The sequence below is a fragment of the Lontra canadensis genome, unplaced genomic scaffold, assembly GCF_010015895.1.
Source record: "Lontra canadensis isolate GAN:19392208 unplaced genomic scaffold, GSC_riverotter_1.0 scaffold28, whole genome shotgun sequence".
Taxonomy (NCBI): Eukaryota; Metazoa; Chordata; class Mammalia; order Carnivora; family Mustelidae; genus Lontra; species Lontra canadensis.
Window position 1 is genome coordinate 6,629,936 of NW_022631022.1, and position 19,505 is coordinate 6,649,440.

The 19,505-nt window shown below is 38.6% G+C and overlaps 1 protein-coding gene across 2 annotated transcripts in view; it reads left to right on the plus strand.

Moving 5' to 3' along the window:
* Nucleotides 1-251: 251 nt before the first annotated feature.
* VPS13C (vacuolar protein sorting 13 homolog C) overlaps nt 252-19,505 on the plus strand; it is a 195,290-nt gene continuing 176,036 nt past the window's right edge. For both annotated transcript variants that reach the window (XM_032864804.1, XM_032864805.1), the window contains exons 1-3: nt 252-417; nt 15,002-15,045; nt 18,184-18,226. In XM_032864804.1, coding sequence (XP_032720695.1) covers nt 318-417; nt 15,002-15,045; nt 18,184-18,226 — 187 coding nt within the window. In that variant the 5' untranslated portion in view covers nt 252-317. The remainder of the gene's footprint in view (nt 418-15,001; nt 15,046-18,183; nt 18,227-19,505) is intronic.

Below are 19,505 nucleotides of genomic sequence, written 5' to 3' on the forward strand. Positions count from 1 at the left end.
CTCAGTAACTCCTGCCTGCCCTTTTTCTTAACGTCCTTCCCGTTTGGTGCCTCGGGCGCGGCTCTCCGTAGCACCCCCGCCCGCCCTCGGGTGACTGGGGCCGCAGCAGCAGAGAGACAGCTTGCTAGCTTGCTGCCCATCGCCCGCGTCCTGGGATTCCCGGCGGCGGCGGCGGCGCGCCTGCGCACAGCCCGGGTCACGCGCGCGGCGCGGGGGCGGGCCGGAGCCCGTGGGCCTGTCATTCGCCGCGCGCACCGCCGCCCTCAGCAGCGCCGGGCGGTTCCGGCTCCTCCCTCTCCCCGTGTCTCAGTCCCACCATGGTGCTGGAGTCGGTGGTCGCGGACTTGCTGAACCGCTTCCTGGGGGACTATGTGGAGAACCTCAACAAGTCCCAGCTGAAGCTGGGGATCTGGGGCGGTAAGCGAGAGGGTGCGGCCGGTGGGCTGCGGCGCTGGCGAAGGGGCCCACGCCGCGGGCTCCTCTTGCCGGGTCCCAGCCCGGGCCCGGCTCCCTCCGCCGCCCGAGACTCCGCCTCCGGGGAGGGCCCTCAGCTGGGCCCCCTCCCCGGGCGGCAGGTGCGCGATGCCGGGAGGCCTCTGCCGGCTTCCGCCGCCGCGGGGTCCCGGGTACCCGCCAGGGGTGGGGAGAGGTTGCAGGGTCGCGCTCGCCCTGCCCAAGTTCCCGCCTTCCGCGTCCCGGAGGCGGACTCCCTGCTCTGTCCTGCCCTCCTCTTAGGGTCCTCTCGCTGCCCTCAGTCTGGCCCCGTTGGCTCCACGGCATTTAAAAAAGCTTTCTCCTCCAGCACCGCGTGCAGTGGGGGTGGCTGCGTGGTCACACACGCCTAATAAAGTGGCACCAAGGAAGAAGAAAAAGGAAATTGCGTTTCGCAGTTAACCTTCTCTTGGCATTTTATGGCGAGCAGGACCTGGCTTCCTTCTCTTTAGGATTGCAGGATTTGGGCAGGGATCTGTGTTGGCCCTGGAAGATGTTCCTACAGGCCTGTTTAGTATGGCTTCTTACAGTACTTTAAGCTTTTGAGAAGACGACTTCTTCCCTTAATATTTACTTCACCTCAGTAGGAGGTGACTTTCAGTTTTGTTTTGGATGATAGAAAAAAATAATTCAAGCCACGACAGGCACCATCATTAATTAGGTGCATGCCCCAAACACAAACGTTTCTGTCCTCAACATTGAGTGTGTAGAAGTAGTAAGTAGTATGTTTGCACACTTTTCAGAAAAGATTATTTGCACTGATAATGCATATTAAGCTTTGGGGATCTTGGGGATACTGTTTCATTCTACAAGAGACTTTTGGGAGTTTTGTCAGCTTTGGAAGGAAATCCAAAGAACTACTCAAATGGATGGAACTGCTTTTAATTTAGTCAACAAATAGTTATAGAGCCACGCTGTCCGATAGGGTGGCCATCAGCCCTGCGGCTGTTAGGCACTTGAAATGTAGTGTGAATTGAGACTTGCTGTTAAGTCTGAAATAAGGTGGAGTTTTGAAAATAGTAGGAGAAAGAGTGTAAGATCTCAATCTTTCATGCTGATTATATGTTGAAATAATAATTATGTTGGGTTAAGTACAGTGTATTATTAAAATTCATCCCCCCGTTTCTTTTTCCTTTTTTAAAAAAACTTGGCTCCTGAAATTTATAATTACATATGTGAACCATATATTTATATTAGCAATGTTGTTACAGAGCCAGGAGTACTGCCCTGGTTGGGGAGGAGCCTTTTTGGATAGGTCGCTGATCATTTGATTGGCTCTGTGTGGTTTGCCCAACACTACATCCTTTATGTGGCCCTCCCCCAATGCTAATAAAATGCAAGAGAAAGAGAAGTAAAGGAGGAGACATTAAAGGAATTAAATCTCCGGTGCCTTCTGTAGGAGCCAACTCTTTCTTCAGAATACTGTTGAATACCAATTATTCTAATAATAATTGTATTATTTTAAGATTTTTATTTATTTGAGATAGAAAGTGAGAGACCACAGGCAAGGTGAGGGGCAGAGGAAGAAGCAGGCTCTGCACTGAGTAAGGAGCCCCCTGTGGGGCTCAATCCTAGGAATCTGGGATCATGACCCCACCAGAAGGCAGACACTTAACTGACTGAGCCACACAGGCTCCCCTCTAGTCTGTAAACATTATTTGAAATCTGAAAAGGGACTGGGCTAGCATTTAGGAAACATGGGTTCTAGGTTGTTGTGTTGGATAAACCACTAGCCTTTCTTCTTGTTAGTTTCTTCATCTTACTTTAGACTTTAAAAGGAAAAAAAATCATACCAAATAATATAATATTCCCATGTGGTCACTGCTCAGAATCACCTGCCAAGTTAAAACGGTGTGCCCTATTTATGTCCGATTTATTTTTAAAGAAACAAAGTTTGTGGATATATTCAAAGATTTCTTCTCTACCAAATTTTTCTTTCCTTTTTCTTTAAAATTGGGAGTTGGAATAAGTATCATATGAGGGGCCTTCCAGTGCCAGTACTCTGATTTTAATTGTACATCTTTTTACTATGAAATTGTGAACTATGCTTCCTGGGGATTTTGAACTTTTTCACATCTGAAATTAAAACGCCACAATATTATGTCATTTATTCCTCTCTTTTTTAGTGGACTGTAGGAAAAGAAACTTTATTTTCTTTCATCTCATTTTCTTTCTTTTAGAATGAGGTATGCTGCCAGTGGCAAACCTCACTTTATAATAGGCCTCAGAAAAGAAACTCCTTTCTTTCAGGAATTGTATCCATTAGAAGTCTAATCTGGGATTCCCTCATCTTTATCAGCCTACATCTCTGCTTCTGTGAAGTGTTGCCACCATTTATTTTTGTGGTTGTTATAAAGGAAGGTTTTATAGGTATTATTCAGTGTATTTTCTTTATGACACTAATTCTCCCACTGAAAAAGAAAGGCAAGATATGTGAGTTATTTTTCTTCTCTGAAAATATTCCTGAAGAAATGTATCTTTAACCTTTTGTGGTAAACAAGTGGGTATGTTAATGAAATAGCTGATATTTATGACATCCATGATACAAATTTTATAAAGAATTGAAAATTTATATATTATTTGAAAACTATTTGTTGTAGTAAATAAGGTTTATGTGTCATAAACCTTGGCTGTTTCCATTTTTTCTCTTGTTAAATTTTCACATCTTGGGATGCCTGGGTGGCTCAGTCGATTAAGTGTCTGCCTTCGGCTCAGGTCATGATCCCAGCATCCTGGGATCAAGTCCCACATGGGGCTCCTTGCTCAGAGGAGAGCGTGCTTCTCTCTCTCTGCCTGCCACTTCCCCTGCTTGTGTGCTCGCTCTCTCTCTCTGACAAATAAGTCTATAAAAAATTATTTTTCACATCCTGAGAAAAGAATTCAACCTGTGAAAATTTTACAGGGCTGATCTTACTATTCTTTAGAAACACATGGAAAACTAAATTGATACTTCTTCTCTCTTTTTTTTTTTTAAAGATTTTATTTATTTATTTATTTGTCAGAGAGAGAGAGCATAAGCAGGCAGAGCAGCAGGCAGAGGCAAAGAGAGAAGCAGGCTCCCCGCCGAGCAAGGAGCCTGATGTGGGACTCGATCCCAGGACCCCAGGATCACGACCCGAGCCGAAGGCAGCGGCCTAACCAACTGAGCCACCCAGGCATCCCCTAAATTGATACTTCTTAACTGGAATATTTGACTAGGCTAAAGCAGTGATTTTTAACTGTCTGAGACATTTTTGGTTGTCACACTTAGTAGCAGAGTTGTGCTACTGGGATCTAATGGGTAGACCCCAGGCATACTGCTACACCCTGCAATGAATAGAACAGATCCTCACAACAAAGAATTACCTAGCTGAAAATGTTTGTTGAGAAACTCAGCTCTGAGGAGAATATTGAGATTGACTTCATTTTTTTTTTTAGATTTTTTTTTCTTTTTTAAAAAAGATTTTATTTATTTATTTGACAGAGAGAGAGAGAGATCACAAGTAGGCAGAGACAGGGGGTGGGGGGAGCAGGCTCCCCACTGAGCAGAGAGTTCCATGCGGGGCTCAATCCCACGACCCTGAGATCATGACCCGAGCCGGAGGCAGAGGCTTAACCCACTGAGCCCCCCAGGTGCCCCTGTCGTCTTCATTTTTAAGAGACCTTCTGGGTGCTGAACACGCTGTAGTAAGAAGTGAAAAAGAACTTAGAGAATGTGTATGCCTCATGAAATTTACAGTTTAAGAAGAAAACATGTCTTAAGTGATTGAAAGGTATCATCTTGGTAAGAATGCAAAATGATGTCAGGAAGTAGTTTCAAAAGTCTAAATATTGTGTAAAAAATTTGAAAAGGATTGTGGTGTGCATATATTCATACATACATAGACATTCACAGTGAAATTAATGATAAACAAAAAGTTGTAGAATAAAAAGGATGAGGAAATTTTACTTGAAAGTCTAGAAACAGGAAGTATACTATGGAAATTGCCTTTAAATTGGAGAAGCCAAAAAAAAAAAAAAAAGCTGTCTTTTTCTTTTTTCTATTTTTATTCTTTTATTTTTTGTTTTATTTATTTTTTTAAGATTTTATTTTTTTATTTGACACAGAAAGAAGGAGCACAAGCAGGGGGAGCAGCAAAGGGAGAGGGAGAAGCAGGTTGTCCTTTGAGCAGGGAGCCCAATGTGCACCTAGAGCGCAGTGTGGGCCTGGATCCCAGGCCTATGGGATCATAACCTCAATTGAAGGCAGATGCTTAACGACTGAGCCACCCAGGCGCCCCTGTTTTTATTCTTTCAAATATATTTTTTTAAATGCCAAACAATTCCTGTGTTATTTATTTATTTGTCAGAGAGTGAGAGAGCACAAGCTGGGGGAGCAGCAAACAGAGGGAGAAGCAGGCTCCCCGCTGAGCAAGGAGTACTGACTATGTGGGACTCAATCCCAGGACCCTGGCTGGGATCATGACCTGAGCCAAAGGCAGACAGTTAACCTACTGAGCCACCCAGGAGTCCCAATTCCCAATACGGTGATTTAAGCCGAATGTCTTTTAAAAAAACTTGCTGTTGTAGGAGAATGAGGCCCTGATTATTTACTAACTGTGGGACCAGTAGCAAAACATTTTAATTCTTTAAGCCTCAGTTTCCTTATCTGTAAAATGGGGAAATAGCACTGTGTTTGGGACTAAATGATTTGAAAATCCTTTGTACTTACACTTGTTAAATTGTTAATACTGATAGTAATAGTGATGACAAACAAACCTAGCTGAGTTATGGAAAACAGCTTGCTTTGTTTTATTTTCATGAATATGTTTCTTCTAGGCTTTATTTAAACTTAGGGTTTTCATATTCTGTAGTTTGACAGTTTGGTATAGCGCTAACATAACACATCTAAATACTTATTTTCCAAACTTCTTTAAAAAACCCCATTTACATTTGAATTTAACTTAAAATACTTATATTTTATATAAGTATATATACTTATATACTTATATGCCAGCTAGTATGTAAGTCAGGTTTTCAAAGGCTCAGAAAAATATGTGGTGGCATGTTGCTTGCCTATTCAGTTAGGAAGGGTTTTGTTCTCTAGAAACTGGTACCTAAAATAAATTGTATAGCCCTTAGCCATTTGAGCTGTGTCCAGGATATAATTATTTTAAGAGTAACATGTTTTTGAAAAGGTGTGTTGAAATCCCTTATCTTTTGCAACTTGATTTAAGTAGTATTAAGCAATGTAGAACCTTTGTCAGTTTGATTTTTCAAAACGTTTTACTGTGGAAGGTCAGCAGGAAAATCCTTCATTCCGAATTCTCACTTCCATTTGATGGGTAGAGTATACAAGAGGCTGGGATGTATTGGATCCAGGGAGTGGCTACAGTGACCAGGGATAGAAGCCAGGTGGAGTGCCCGCAGAGTTCTTAGCTCTCTGCAAACCATGCTGAACCCGTGCTGATGACTGTGCTGTCCTTCACCTCAGGCCTGACACTTTTCTGCCCGCTGCCAGATACTGTTGGGAGTAGAGCAGCATAAGGAAGGAGGGATCTAATTCCATCTTTGATATTGCCTAGTTATGTGGCTTTTGGCAAGTCACTGACAAGTGACCACTAGTTTCTTATCTGTAAATGAGGTGGTTAGGCAAGGTCATCTCTTCTGGCTTTTAACCTTTGTGATTTGAACAAGGCCAGAGCAGAGTGATCTCCTTCATTAGTTGTCTTTGTGCCACTTGCTCTTCTTACATAGTGGGAAATTGTGATCACTGCATCTTTCCTCTTTGCTCTTCATTCAGAATGGTGAGCAAAGAGTCACAGTCATGAAATGTTGCAAATTCAAATCTAATATTTTACATTGTCCTAACTGGTAGCTGTAGAGTAGCTTGAGAATACAGGAAAAAGTAGGCCTCTTTGCTTCTTTTTAACCTTGACAAATAAAACATAACCATATCTAGATATTTCTAAGCTTGTAGAGGAATTCTTTTTTTGTCCTTTTCTCCCAGCCAGCCCCTGGTATAGTGAAGGCCACATTTGTCAGTAGCTTGTCCTATATATAGCATGTAAAATAAATAACAAAGTTCAATATTATAATACATATTTAGCTTCAATTATTATCAAAGCAATGCTTAAAAACTTAATTTGAAAATAACCTTACCACCCTTTTAAAAGCATCATAAATTAAAAATTCCTCCCTTTTCCAGAAAAAAAAAACTGGAGGTTGGTAGTTTGATAACCATTTTGCTTGGAAGCTCTGCTACACTACTCATTTATGAGATCCCTGAAATGTTCCTGAAAGGGAGAAAGTTGGTAATCTGGCAGCTTTCCACCTTTCTTTGCCAAGACTTCCTATTTGAACAGGGAAATGGAAAGAGTAAGAGTCAGTTGTTTCCTCTCACAATGTCTCCCAAGACCAAGTCTCTGAACTATTAAAGGGAGTTCTGTGGGAGGTGCCTACATGGCTCTGTTGGAGGAGGGAGGGGGGGAGGAGTGTGACAAGAGTGTGACTCTTGATCTTGGGATTGTGTTTCAAGCCCCACATGAGGTATAGGGATTACTTAAATCTTACAAGAAAAAGGAGTCTGTTAACTAAATTAGTTAATTTGGGTTGAATGGAAATGTTCAATTGAAATGAATTGCTACAATAGTTTCTTCAGTATTCTTTACTAAAACAATGGTTATTAAAATAATTTGATTTATGCTTTAAAAAACTGTTCAGTCATTTACATTAGTTCACTTTTTGAGAATGAGTATGTCTCAGTATTTTGATATACTTTCAAATAATGAGTCTGTGATACATAAAGGAAACAAAATAAATATATAGCATTATGTATTTTTTTTAAAAGATTTTATTTATTTATTTGACAGAGATCACAAGTAGGCGGAGAGGCAGGCAGAGAAAGAGAGGAAGCTGGCTCCCCGCCGAGCAGAGGGCCCGATGCGGGGCTCGATCCCAGGATCTTGAGATCATGACCCGAGCTGAAGGCAGAGGCCTTAACCCACTGAGCCACCCAGGCGTCCCAGCATTATGAATTTTTTTATTGTTTTATAATATGCAAAACTAGTTTCATGGAGTAGGCATGGCATTTTTGTTTGTTGGGCTGTTTTGTTTTATTTTTAAACAGTTTTAAATTAATCTCTGTTTTATGTTAACAACATTGACCGGGGAGTCAGGAGACCGAGGTTTTATTGCACTGCTACACAATAATTGTATGATTTTAGATAAACCACCTGATATTTTTAGGCTTCATTTTTTTCATATGTAAAGTGAGCAGGAATTAGGTTTAAAGATCTTTATGGTTCTGAATAGTTATAACTTATGAATTTCTGTCTTTGTTTTTGGAAAAATGTAGATTTATGAAAAGTACTATGGTGGCCATCTCCTGCTTCTGTGTTTTCCACTGTGCCACTATCCTTTCTTCTGATAATCCTCCTAACATAAACCTTGACTCTATCCTTTTTTACTGGTTTTGTCCTTGTTAGGTTTACTGATTTTAGTTTCCCTTTTGGTTTGGGATTTTTTTCACACTCTTAAAATGCAAAGACCAAAAGTGGATCCACCAACTACACAGGCCTCTCAATGTATGGCATTTTTTCTCCACAAAGGAGATAGAATTATTTTCAGAATTAAAATTCTCTACTCATTCTGCTCTGCTCTTTGGGAGACAGTGTGATATTCTGAGCAAAACACTGGGCATCAGAAAATTTGAGCCCTGGCTCTACCACTTAGTAGGTTGACATAGTGTCCTTAGGCCAGTCATTTAGACTTCCTGTGCCTCAGTTTCTTTTGCTTGATGTCTATGTCCTGTCTCCTTCAATGGAAGATCAAGAAAGGTTATAGCTCAAAGAGTGTTTTCTAAAATATAACAATTTTATGTTCTTTTTTTTTTTTTTAAGATTTTATTTATTTATTTGACAGACAGTGGGAGAGGGAACACACAAGCAGGGGGAGTGGGAGAGGGAGGAGGTTTCTTGCTGAGCAGAAAGCCTGATGTGGGGCTCGATCCCAGGACCCTGGGATCATGACCTGAGCCAAAGGCAGACACTTAACAACTGAGCCACCCAGGCGCCCCTCTCAATTTTATGTTCTTATTGTAGTTGTCCTACTCTAGTATAATATGCATTCTAAATCAATTATGTCAGTGTTTATTGAGCTTCTACTATGAGGAGAATCAGTAAGGAATTGATAATCAAGTTGGGGATTTATGTAGTTAAGTACCATAAGAAAGTTATAGCTAAACTTCTGTGAAAGTTCAGACAGATTATTTCTGCCTGGAAGTATTTAACATCATAAAGACATCATAAATGTCTTTCTTCATTTATTTTGTAGGCTATTATGTGCTTTAGAAGCCATTCTTGAATTTAGACTTGTTTCATATTATGCCAGTACCATTTCATTTGTATTCCTAAATGTACTAAGTTGGTTGTTTTCTTTAATTTAGCAACATTTCTTTTTCTATTGTATTTTTTGAGGTGACTCCAACTCTGCTTACCTTGGTGTCATTTATTAATTTAATGGATTTACTATCATTTTCATCTTCTGGTTCATTAGTAAAGATTATTAGATAAATTTTGATCCAGGATTTACCCTTTAAGGTACTTCTGAAAATACCCTTTATGATTAACTTTGGGGCACTTGGGTGGCTCGGTTGGTAGGGCGTCTGCCATCAACTCAGGTCATGATCCCGTGGTCCTGGGTTGGAGCCCTGTGTCTGGCTCCCTGCTCAGTGGGGAGTCTGCTTCTCCCTCTGCCCCTCCCCCTGCTTGTGCAAGTGCTCTAGCTCTCTTTCTCTAGCAAGAATAAATAAATAAATAAATAAATCTTTAAGATTAACTTTGAAACTCTATGTGAGGCTCCCTAGCTATGTATGCTCATCAAAATAATTTTAGTTTATTACTAAGAATCATAACGTGAGAATGAGAAACCTCTTCTGAAACACAGACTGTACTTACTGCTTACTCTCACTCTTTAAGCCTGTCAGTTCATCATAAAGGGGAATCACTTCATAGAACTTCTTTCCTTGTCACTTTTCACCATTTTCTCCATGGAACTTCTCCATGGGATTAGAGACACTTGACTGTGGGACTGGCTTTAGTGCCCTTCTTGCTGTCAGTGTTAAGTTTATCTAGTTCATCCATCTCCAATTCATTCTTTATCTTGTTTGTTTTTTAAAGTTTTTTTTTTTTTTCTTAAAGATTTTATTTATTTATTTGACAGAGAGAGAGATAACAAGCAGGCAGAGCAGCAGGCAGAGAGGAGGGAAGCAGGCTCCCTGCTGAGCAGAGAGCCTGATTGGGGGGGGGGGCTCAATCCCTTCAGCTCAAACCTGAGCTGAAGACAGAGGCTCAACCCACTGAGCCACCCAGGTGCCCCTGTTTTTTAAAGTTTTGACTCGAATATTTACCCTTCCTCCAGATTTTCAGGAACTTTGTATGGCCTCTGTTCTTAGCCCTGTGATCTGGCTATAGCAATAAAGTTATTTGTTTATATATGGAATTATTATGCTATCTTGAAGTAGAAACAGGAGATTAAATACTAACTTTTCCTTAGTATCCAGTTAAATATAAAATGGTTGATATTTAGGAGGGGATCTGCTTTAATCTTAGTCGTGTAAATTATTTTTTACATAAACAGAATTTCTGATATTCCAAAGATAGGCAGTTCAGCTCCTGCATATATATCTGCAGAAAAGCATGCAGTTTAGTGGAAGAATACATGTTAGCACAGTGCCTAACCTAGATAAAGCACTCAGCTGCTGGTTGAATGAATGCACTTTTACCCTGGTGTTAATCTGCAATTTGTTACTATTCCTCCCCTTTTCTTTGTACTGAGGCTAGTGGCTCCTCCTTCAGTGCAAATAACTTATAGAATGTGTCATTCTTATTTCGTTGTTATATTTACTGTTTGTTAGATAGCATTCACATTTTTCAGAGAGGGAATATGCATTTGTTTGCTAAACCGTAAGCAGAAATAAGATTTTTTTTTTAAATGCTTCTCTAAGTAAGTTGACTATTAGATATAGGAGGAATGTATATAAAATATATTGAGGTCCTATTGATGTTAGAGTTTACCTGGGTTTTGTTTTCCATTTTTATTATAATTTATATAATTTAAAATAAAAATCATACTTAATTATTATAAAAACTAAAAAATACTGAAAAAAATTAATTAAAAAAATCCTTAATCCTGTTAACAATAATCTCTTTGTCTGACTTTCTAAGAATACTTGTTTAACTCTGTTAGCCATTGGTAGTTTTCAGTATTTCACTTTTAAATACCATCTATTCATTGAAGAATCAAAGTGCCACTGTGCTAGAAACAGCCTACTTTTTATAAGCACATTCATATTTTTACACATATTATGTTAGTGTCTTAATAATTATTTTAAAAATTACTTCATATCTAATGCAGATTTTTCATGAGAACTCTTGGTGACTCTTGACCCATGAGTGGGGATCACTGGGTTGATGAATCCAGATTCATGAGCAAGTTCACAAGTCTCTATATGGGTCTTAGATCTTGTTAAACTAGTTTGGATTGCTTCCAATATGTACTGACATCTGTGCAGTTTACTTCTTTTGGCTTGAATAGAGTTCCTAGTTGTAATTATTTATAATTCATTATCTGAAGGAATTAAATCCAGGAATATTTTTCTTTTTTATGTAATTTTTTGCACATAATACTTCTTTTTTTTTACCCCCATGAATACCAAGTTTAATCGAAATTCCCTTGTCTAGATTGGAAGATATGAGCAGAGAGAATAGGATCAAAGTAACAGCACTGGTCATACACATAATACTTCTTAAGGACCGGGGCACCTGGGTGGCTCAGTGGGTTAAAGCCTCTGCCTTCAGCTCAGGTCATGATCTCAGGGTCCTGGGATCGAGCCCCGTGTCGGGCTCTCTGCTCAGCAGGGAGCCTGCTTCTCCTCTGTCTCTGCCTGCTGCTCTGCCTACTTGTGATCTCTCTCTCTCTGTGTCAAATAAAAAAAAAAAAAAAAAAAATACTTCTTAAGGACCTTTTTTTTCCCCCAGTTCCAGAACACATGTCTGTTTTCTACAACTGCTTTATTACCCCTGCATTTGGTCTGTGATACCATCTTGTCAATTCTACCTATAAAATAACTTCTTACTCTGACTTTGCCTTTTTGACCCTGAAGTTACTATTTCACATTTTAATTTCTACTTAGTATATTTTTCTTTTTCTTTCTTTCTCTTCCTTCCTTCCTTTCTTTCTCTCACTCGAGATAGAGCATGAGTAAGCAGGGAGAAGGGGAGAGGGAGAGAGAATCATTTTTTAAAATTTAATTTACATTTTTTTCAGTGTTCTAAAATTCATTGTTAGTGCACCATACCCAGTGCTCCATGCAATATGTGCCCTCCGTAGTACCCACCACCTGGCTCCCCCAACCTCCCACCCCCCGCCCCTTCAAAACCCTCAGATTGTTTTTCAGAGTCCATAGTCTCTCATGGTTCATCTCCCCTTCCAATTTCCCTCAACTCCCTTCTCTCCATCTCCCCATGTCCTCCATGTTATTTGTTATGCTCCACAAATAAGAGAAACCATGTGATAATTGACTCTCTCTGCTTGACCTACTTCACTCAGCATAATCTCTTCCAGTCCCGTCCATGTTGATACAAAAGTTGGGTATTCATTCTTTCTGATGGAGGCATAACACTCCATAGTGTATATGGACCACAGCTTCCTTATCCATTCGTCCATTGAGGGCATCTTGGTTCTTTCCACAGTTTGGTGACCGTGGCCATTGCTGCTATAAACATTGGGGTACAGATGGCCCTTCTTTTCACTACATCTGTATCTTTGGAGTAAATACCCAGTAGTGCAATTGCAGGGTCAGGGTAACTCTATTTTTAATTTCTTAAGGAATCTCCACACTGTTTTCCAAACTGGCTGCACCAACTTGCATTCCTACCAACATTGTAAGAGGGTTCAAGGGGGAGAGAATCTTAAGCAGACTCCTGGGCAACAGGGTGACGCGGGGCAACACAGGCTTGATCTCAGGACCCTGCGATCATAATATGAGCAAAAATCAAGAGTCAAATGCTTAACAGACTGAGCCACCCAGACCCCCCTTTTCTTTAGTGTATTGTAGAAGCTGCTTGACTGCCTATATTATTTCCATTTCTTCCTATTATAATGTATTTTCCTCCCTATTGTGAGGCTTCTCTCGTTTTTTGCAGCTTTCAGCAGTTTATTTTAGATAGCAAATGAACTTTATTATATGGAAATAACCACTCTGATCATAAGATGTATAATCTTACAGTTGTTTTCTTTGTATGTGTGCATATATACTCTTTATATCAGATTGGATCAATCTGGGCTTGCCCCCTTTTTAAAAACTCAATATTCTTCCATATCTGTCTAATTTTTTGCTCTATATTATAGATGTATTATGATTTATGCCTTCTTCTTGGACATTCAGTTCTTTAGGTTCCCTTTCCCTCCACTCTCCCTCCTTCGTATTCATCCATTGTTTTTGCCCTTATAACCAGTACTGCAATATCCTTGTAGCTAAATTATTTGGACGGATCCATGGTTATTTCTGAGAGGAGCAGAGTAATGGTTCTAAAATATAGCTCTGATTTTGTCATCCCTATTATACATATTTCATCTCCGTGTTGTGACCAATCTGAACTTTTCATCCTCAAAATTCTTTGTTAGTCTGGCTCCTGCCAACCTCTCTGACTTAGTATCTCCTATTTTTTTTTTCTCATGCCCTCTAGCTACACCAAACCACATGTGGTTTCTAAAATGTGTCTTACTCATGCATGTGTGTTTGCCCTCTTTTCTTATCCACCTGGTAAATATTTCTTTGGCCTTCTAGCTAAGACTTTGGTGGGAAGTTCTTGATCTCCTTAGGCAGTTAGGTTTCTCCTTCTTTGCATCTCTGTACTCTTCTCCGGGAATGCCACTAAAATATTTCTAAAATTTTAGAAATTTGGTCTCCTTTGCTAGGCTGTGAGCTCCGTAATAGCAGGGATGTTGTTCTTCTCATCTCTCTCTTTTCAGCATCTAACTCATAGGAAGTGTTTTTTGTTTGAAAAAAATCTGAGATCTGGGAAAAGTACATCTTTAACAATAGCATAAAAGAATTAAATATTCTTTTTAGTTCACTCCGAAGTACTGTGAGGGAAAAATTACTTGTTCGAAAAATACTTTTGGGTAGCATAGAAAGCATAGTATTTTTTTAAAAAATATTTTTATTTATTTATATATTTGAGAGAGAGTGAGAGAGAGTACATGAGAGGGGAGAGGGTCAGAAGGAGAAGCATACTCCCTGCCGAGCAGGGAGCCTGATGCAGGACTCGATCCCAGGACTTCAAGATCATGACCTGAGCCAAAGGTAGTCATTAACCAACTGAGCCACCTAGGTGCCCGAAAGTATAGTATTTTTAAAAATATAAATGTGTCATGAGTGATTAAGAAAATATATAACTGAATAACTCATGCTTACATTTAATATTGAAAGAATAGTTTTATTAACCTTTAGAGAATTTTTTTTTTTAAAGATTTTATTTATTTATTTGACAGAGAGAGATCATAAGTAGACAGAGAAGCAGGCAGAGAGAGAGAGGGAAGCAGACTCCCTGCTGAGCAGGGAGCCTGATGCGGGACTCGATCCCAGGACCCTGAGATCATGACCTGAGCCGAAGGCAGCAGCTTAACCCACTGAGCCACCCAGGCGCCCCTAACCTTTAGAGAATTTAAGTGAAATGGAAACCTTTTTCTTTTGGTTCGGTTTTTATGTAAGTAAGAATATTTAAGTATATTATATCAACAAATATAAGTACAGCGTTTAAAACTGGAGTCATATAATGGTACCATAATGGCTTTAGATTTAAGAAGAATTGGATGAGTTAACATTAGAGCAATGGGGGCACCTGGCTGGCCCATTTGGTAGAGTAGTGACTCTTGATCTTGGGGTCATGAGTTTGAGCCCCACATTGGGGTGTAGAGTTTACTTTAAAAAAAAAAGGTAACTTTAGAACCATAAACAATAATCATTGGGAAGGTGCCATGTTTGGAGTTTCAAAAGACTAACATTATATTCCTGTAGAAAATGTTCATTGATAGCATAATTAAGGAGAGAATCCTGGGTTACAATATGATTGATCTGTTCTAATAGTCATCTCTTTATGTCCTTTTTTTTCTTTTTTTTGTTTTTTTTTTTTGTTGTTTTGAGGTTTTTAGCTTAGTCATTCAAAATGATAGATATTTTCTTTGGTTCTGGAGTTCTTTAGTCTGAGAGTCTCCACATTCTTTCTCGTTGTCTACTTGAATGTTAGCCAGTTTAAGTATTTTGTAATTTCTTTTGTCCTGGGCTAACCTACATATATATACTACCATTTGCATATATAGCAACACTTTGTGTTAGTGGCTGCTTAAGTTCTTGAAGTTTGCTTTGCTTACCTATTGTCTTCTTAACTCTTAGCTTAGTGTCATAGTGTTTCATACTGCATTATGACAGGCTATACTAATTGATATTTTAACTTCATATTTTTCCTCCCTCCCTTTTTCTTTAAAGGTAATGTGGCTTTAGATAACCTACAGATAAAAGAAAATGCTCTGGTAAGTTTTCAAACTATGTTGATCACTCAGTTAATTTGGTAAACTTTCAGAAATTCTTGGTTACTTGGTATCTGGTACCAGGTACCAGATAAAGTGATTGAGTCACTCAGAGAAGGATTACTTTTTGAACTGTTTGCTTTAGGAAAATCTGAGATTAAAAATTTAGATTTTTTTTTCCTGTTGATCAAAATGCTCTCTCTTAGAAAGTGAAATGTTTTTCCTTGACTTAATTTGACTGAATAGTCTGTAGTAGACATTTGTCTTACTTTAAATAATTTTCTCCAGAATTATCTTTACATATTTGGTAAATAAGAACTTGACTTTAACAATTTTTCAAATGAATAATTGCCTTTTTGGAAATACATTGACAGTCCAGCCTTATAATATTATGGTAATATTAACAGATCAAGTAGATTTTTTGGATTCTAGCGCTCTACCCACTATTCCTTCTCCCGGTCTATTAGGCTTTAGCCTATCAGACTTAATTTGATTTTACAAAGTCTTAAGAATGAGTTTGTTTTTTTTTTAAAGATTTTATTTATCTGTTTTAGAGAGAGAGAGAAAAAGAGTGAGAGCACACACACGTGAGGAGTGGGAGGGGCAGAGAGAGAGGGAGAAAGTGAATCCCAAGCAGACTCCGTGCTGAGCATGGAGCCTGATGCAGGGCTTAGTCTCACAACCCTGAGACCATGACCTGAGCCAAAAATCAAGAGTCAGAAAGTTAACCCACTGAGCCACCCAGATGCCTCAAAATAAGTTTATTCTTTAATTAATAGGTCAGATATCTAACAACTACAGTATGTTTTATAATCCTAGTGTTGACTTCTGGTTGGATTTCTACATGATGAACTGTGTAATTAAGGAGAGTCTTATACCCAAAGTGCTCAAATGACTGGTCTCAGGGAAGCCAGTTTTGGATATTAAAGATCTTAAGAATAGAACTTTGTCATGTGGAGTAACAATTTATTTTGTTCTGCTGGAAACTACTTGGCAGGCATGCTGGAAAGGGCATGGACCTTGGAGTGTGGCAGACCTGGGTTTCAGTGCTGGTTCTTCCCTTTTACCAGCTATGTGACTTTTGGCAAGTTTCTAAGTTTCTGTGAGCATTAGTTTAATCATCTTTAAATTGGAGTTAATAGTACGAAGTAATATAGTATGTCTTTGCTTTTGTGGCTTGACTAAGATTAAAAGTAGTGGGCACTCAAAATATTTAAATTTTTTTCCCTTCCTTTATCTATATAGGATGCTACAACTTTTTAAATTTTACCCCAAAATTTAGAACGTAAGACTCTTTTGCTGGAGATTGGAGTAAAGGTTATTTTTTTCCCTTTTTAGGAAAATATTTTAGAAGGAAAGAAGTATAAATAGAATTGCAGTGAGGGCAACTGGATGGCTCATTCTATAACTATCAGCCTTCAGCTCAGGTCACGATCCCCAGGTCTTGGGATCGAGCCCTGCCTTGGGCTCCCTGCATGGTGGAGGCCTGCTTCTCCCTCTCCCACTCCTCCTGCTTGTGTTCCTTCTCTTGCTGTGGCTCTCTCTGTCAAATAAATAAATAAAATCTTAAAAAAAATAAAGAATTGTGGTGAGAGGATATATAAGAGGATATTTAAGAGACAAATTGAACTCTGTTAGTGTAGTTTGAATTTGGGTTATAGTTAAATATAGTAAATTATTTAGTAATTAATAATCTCCCTTAATTCAAACTAGCCTCCTTTCCCCAATTAAATTGGATTAGTGAGGTTTTACTTTGACTATGGGTTCTTTACATTTATTTATTTATTTATTTATTTATTTATTTATTTTTAAAGATTTTATTTATTTAACAGACAGAGATCACAAGTAGGCAGAGAGGCAGGCAGAGCAGAGAGAGAGAGGGGGAAGCAGGATATCTGAAACAAGCTCCCTGTTGAGCAGAGAGCCTGATACGAGGCTCGATCCCAGGGCCCTGGGATCATGACCTGAGCCGAAGGCAGAGGCTTTAACCCACTGAGCCACCCAGGCACCCCTTTACATTTATTTTTTGTGAAAAATTATTTCATGAGGATCGAAATGCAAATGAGCCCAAACTTTTAGAAGTGTATAATTCAGTTTGTATCCTGCATAACATAAAGTATAATATGAATGCCCTTGAATACATTTCCCACCTCCCCAACTTGCCACTGCCACCTTGGGTATAGAGCTGCTCTCTTAACCACCAGAGAGGAATTTTGTTTTTTGGTCTACAAAAAGATGAGTATTATGTTTCATTCCTGTTCACCTTGAATGCTTGTGTAATCAGATGATTGGTTAAACTGATGATTTTAGTTAATTGTTACCTAAAGTGCTATATTTCAGTCACCAGGTTGATAGTATGTACTAAGGTAACAAATTGGTTAGATTGGTTTAATTTTTAGTAATTCTGATTGGTTTAATTTTTAATAATTCTAAAGACTCAAGTGATCATTGTGAATATTGGTATTGCTTAATACTCTGTGAATAAAAAAGTTATTTGTACTTTCTGGTGGTTTGGAATCCGGATAAGTGGAAGTTTATTTTTATTAATTATTGGTACCTGTCAATAACTTAATCTAAAGTAAATGCTAATTTGGTAAATAGTAAGTGGAGAATCTCCCTTTCCTTTAAGATTCTTTTGCTTATTTGCCATATATTTTATTTGAGTGAAAATAATTGTTCAGTTATTGTTTTCATCTGATTTTTGTGAAAGGACTCTTTCTTTTCCTATTTTAGTGTTTTAGATAAACGGTGTCCATCATTATTTTAGGTTCATGGCATTTCCATCCATCTTGGTTTGGTTTATTAAAACAAGTATTCAGTTTACCCAATTACTTTCTTTAGCTACAAACTCTTTTCCTATTGTTCCTATTTATAGTTTTGTTTCTCTTGTGGTTCTTTCCTCAAAGTCCAATTTGAGTCGGTAGAAATTCTTTTTTTATTTCAGAATGTCCTGAGTTATCTAAAAAAAAAAGTTGGACCCAGGATGTCCTGAGTTACTCAGATACAGAAAATTTATTTCATGTTTTTCCTGTGAGATGATTGTGTATTGATTGATTGTGTATTTAAATGATGATGTAAAGGTAATTTGGGGGGAGCATAATAATTTAAGATGTCTTTTAAATTTTTTTCTTTCTTTTGAAGAGTGAGTTGGATGTTCCTTTTAAAGTCAAAGCTGGCCAAATTGGTAAGTACTCTTCACTTGAGTTATTCTTAATCCTTTTAGTTTTTTATTTTTCTGGTGTTATTTGATCTAAAACAAAAATGTGAGAGGTTTTGACTTATGTTGTTCAGAGTTTTTGAAGCTCTGGGCCTAATATACGTTATATGTAATACATAAATACTTCAGAATTTCTGCCAAAAGGGTAGAAAATTACTCTTCAAATGGAAGGACTTTTAAACTGCAATGATACTTTTTAGGTTTTGGTTCTACTACACAAAATATATCTTGATTTTCAAAAATGATATCTAAGTTCTATATGCTTTTTCTTTAAAAGGGGAAATAATATAATTTGCCAAGTGCTAGTAAATAAAATTTAAGTGTAGCTTATTTCCTTCATGTTTTGCTCAATCATTTCACTTGATATACTATGCAGCAACGTGGTATAGAGGATATGTCTTGGTAAGTAGAAAGTGTTTGCAGCTAAACTCTTACACTAAGATCATCCATAGCTACCTTTCCTCTCTGTTGAAGAAATTTTTTAATAGAACACCAACCCATGAAGTCCTCTCAACTGTTCCATATTACCTGATTTTTACTTTTTTTTAAAATTAATTTTATTTTTTTTAAACATATATTTTTCTCCCCAGGGGTACAGGTCTGTGAATCGCCAGGTTTACACATTTCACAGCACTCACCATAGCACATACCCTCCCCAGTGTCCATAACCCCACCCCCGCTCTCCCAACCCCCCTCCCCCCAGCAACCCTCAGTTTGTTTTGTGAGATTAAGAGTCACTTATGGTTTGTCTCCCTCCCAATCCCATCTTGTTTCATTTACTCTTCTCCTACCCCCTTAACCCCCCATGTTGCATCTCCTCTCCCTCATATCAGGGAGATCATATGATAGTTGTCTTTCTCCGATTGACTTATTTCGCTAAGCATGATACCCTCTAGTTCCATCCACGTCGTCACAAATGGCAAGATTTCATTTCTTTTGATGGCTGCATAGTATTCCATTGTGTATATATACCACATCTTCTTTATCCATTTGTCTGTTGATGGACATCTAGGTTCTTTCCATAGTTTGGCTATTGTAGACATTGCTGCTATAAACATTCAGGTGCACGTGCCCCTTCGGATCACTACGTTTGTATCTTTAGGGTAAATACCCAGCAGTGCAATTGCTGGGTCATAGGGTAGTTCTATTTTCAACATTTTGAGGAACCTCCATGCTGTTTTCCAGAGTGGTTGCACCAGCTTGCATTCCCACCAACAGTGTAGGAGGGTTCCTCAAAATGTTGAAA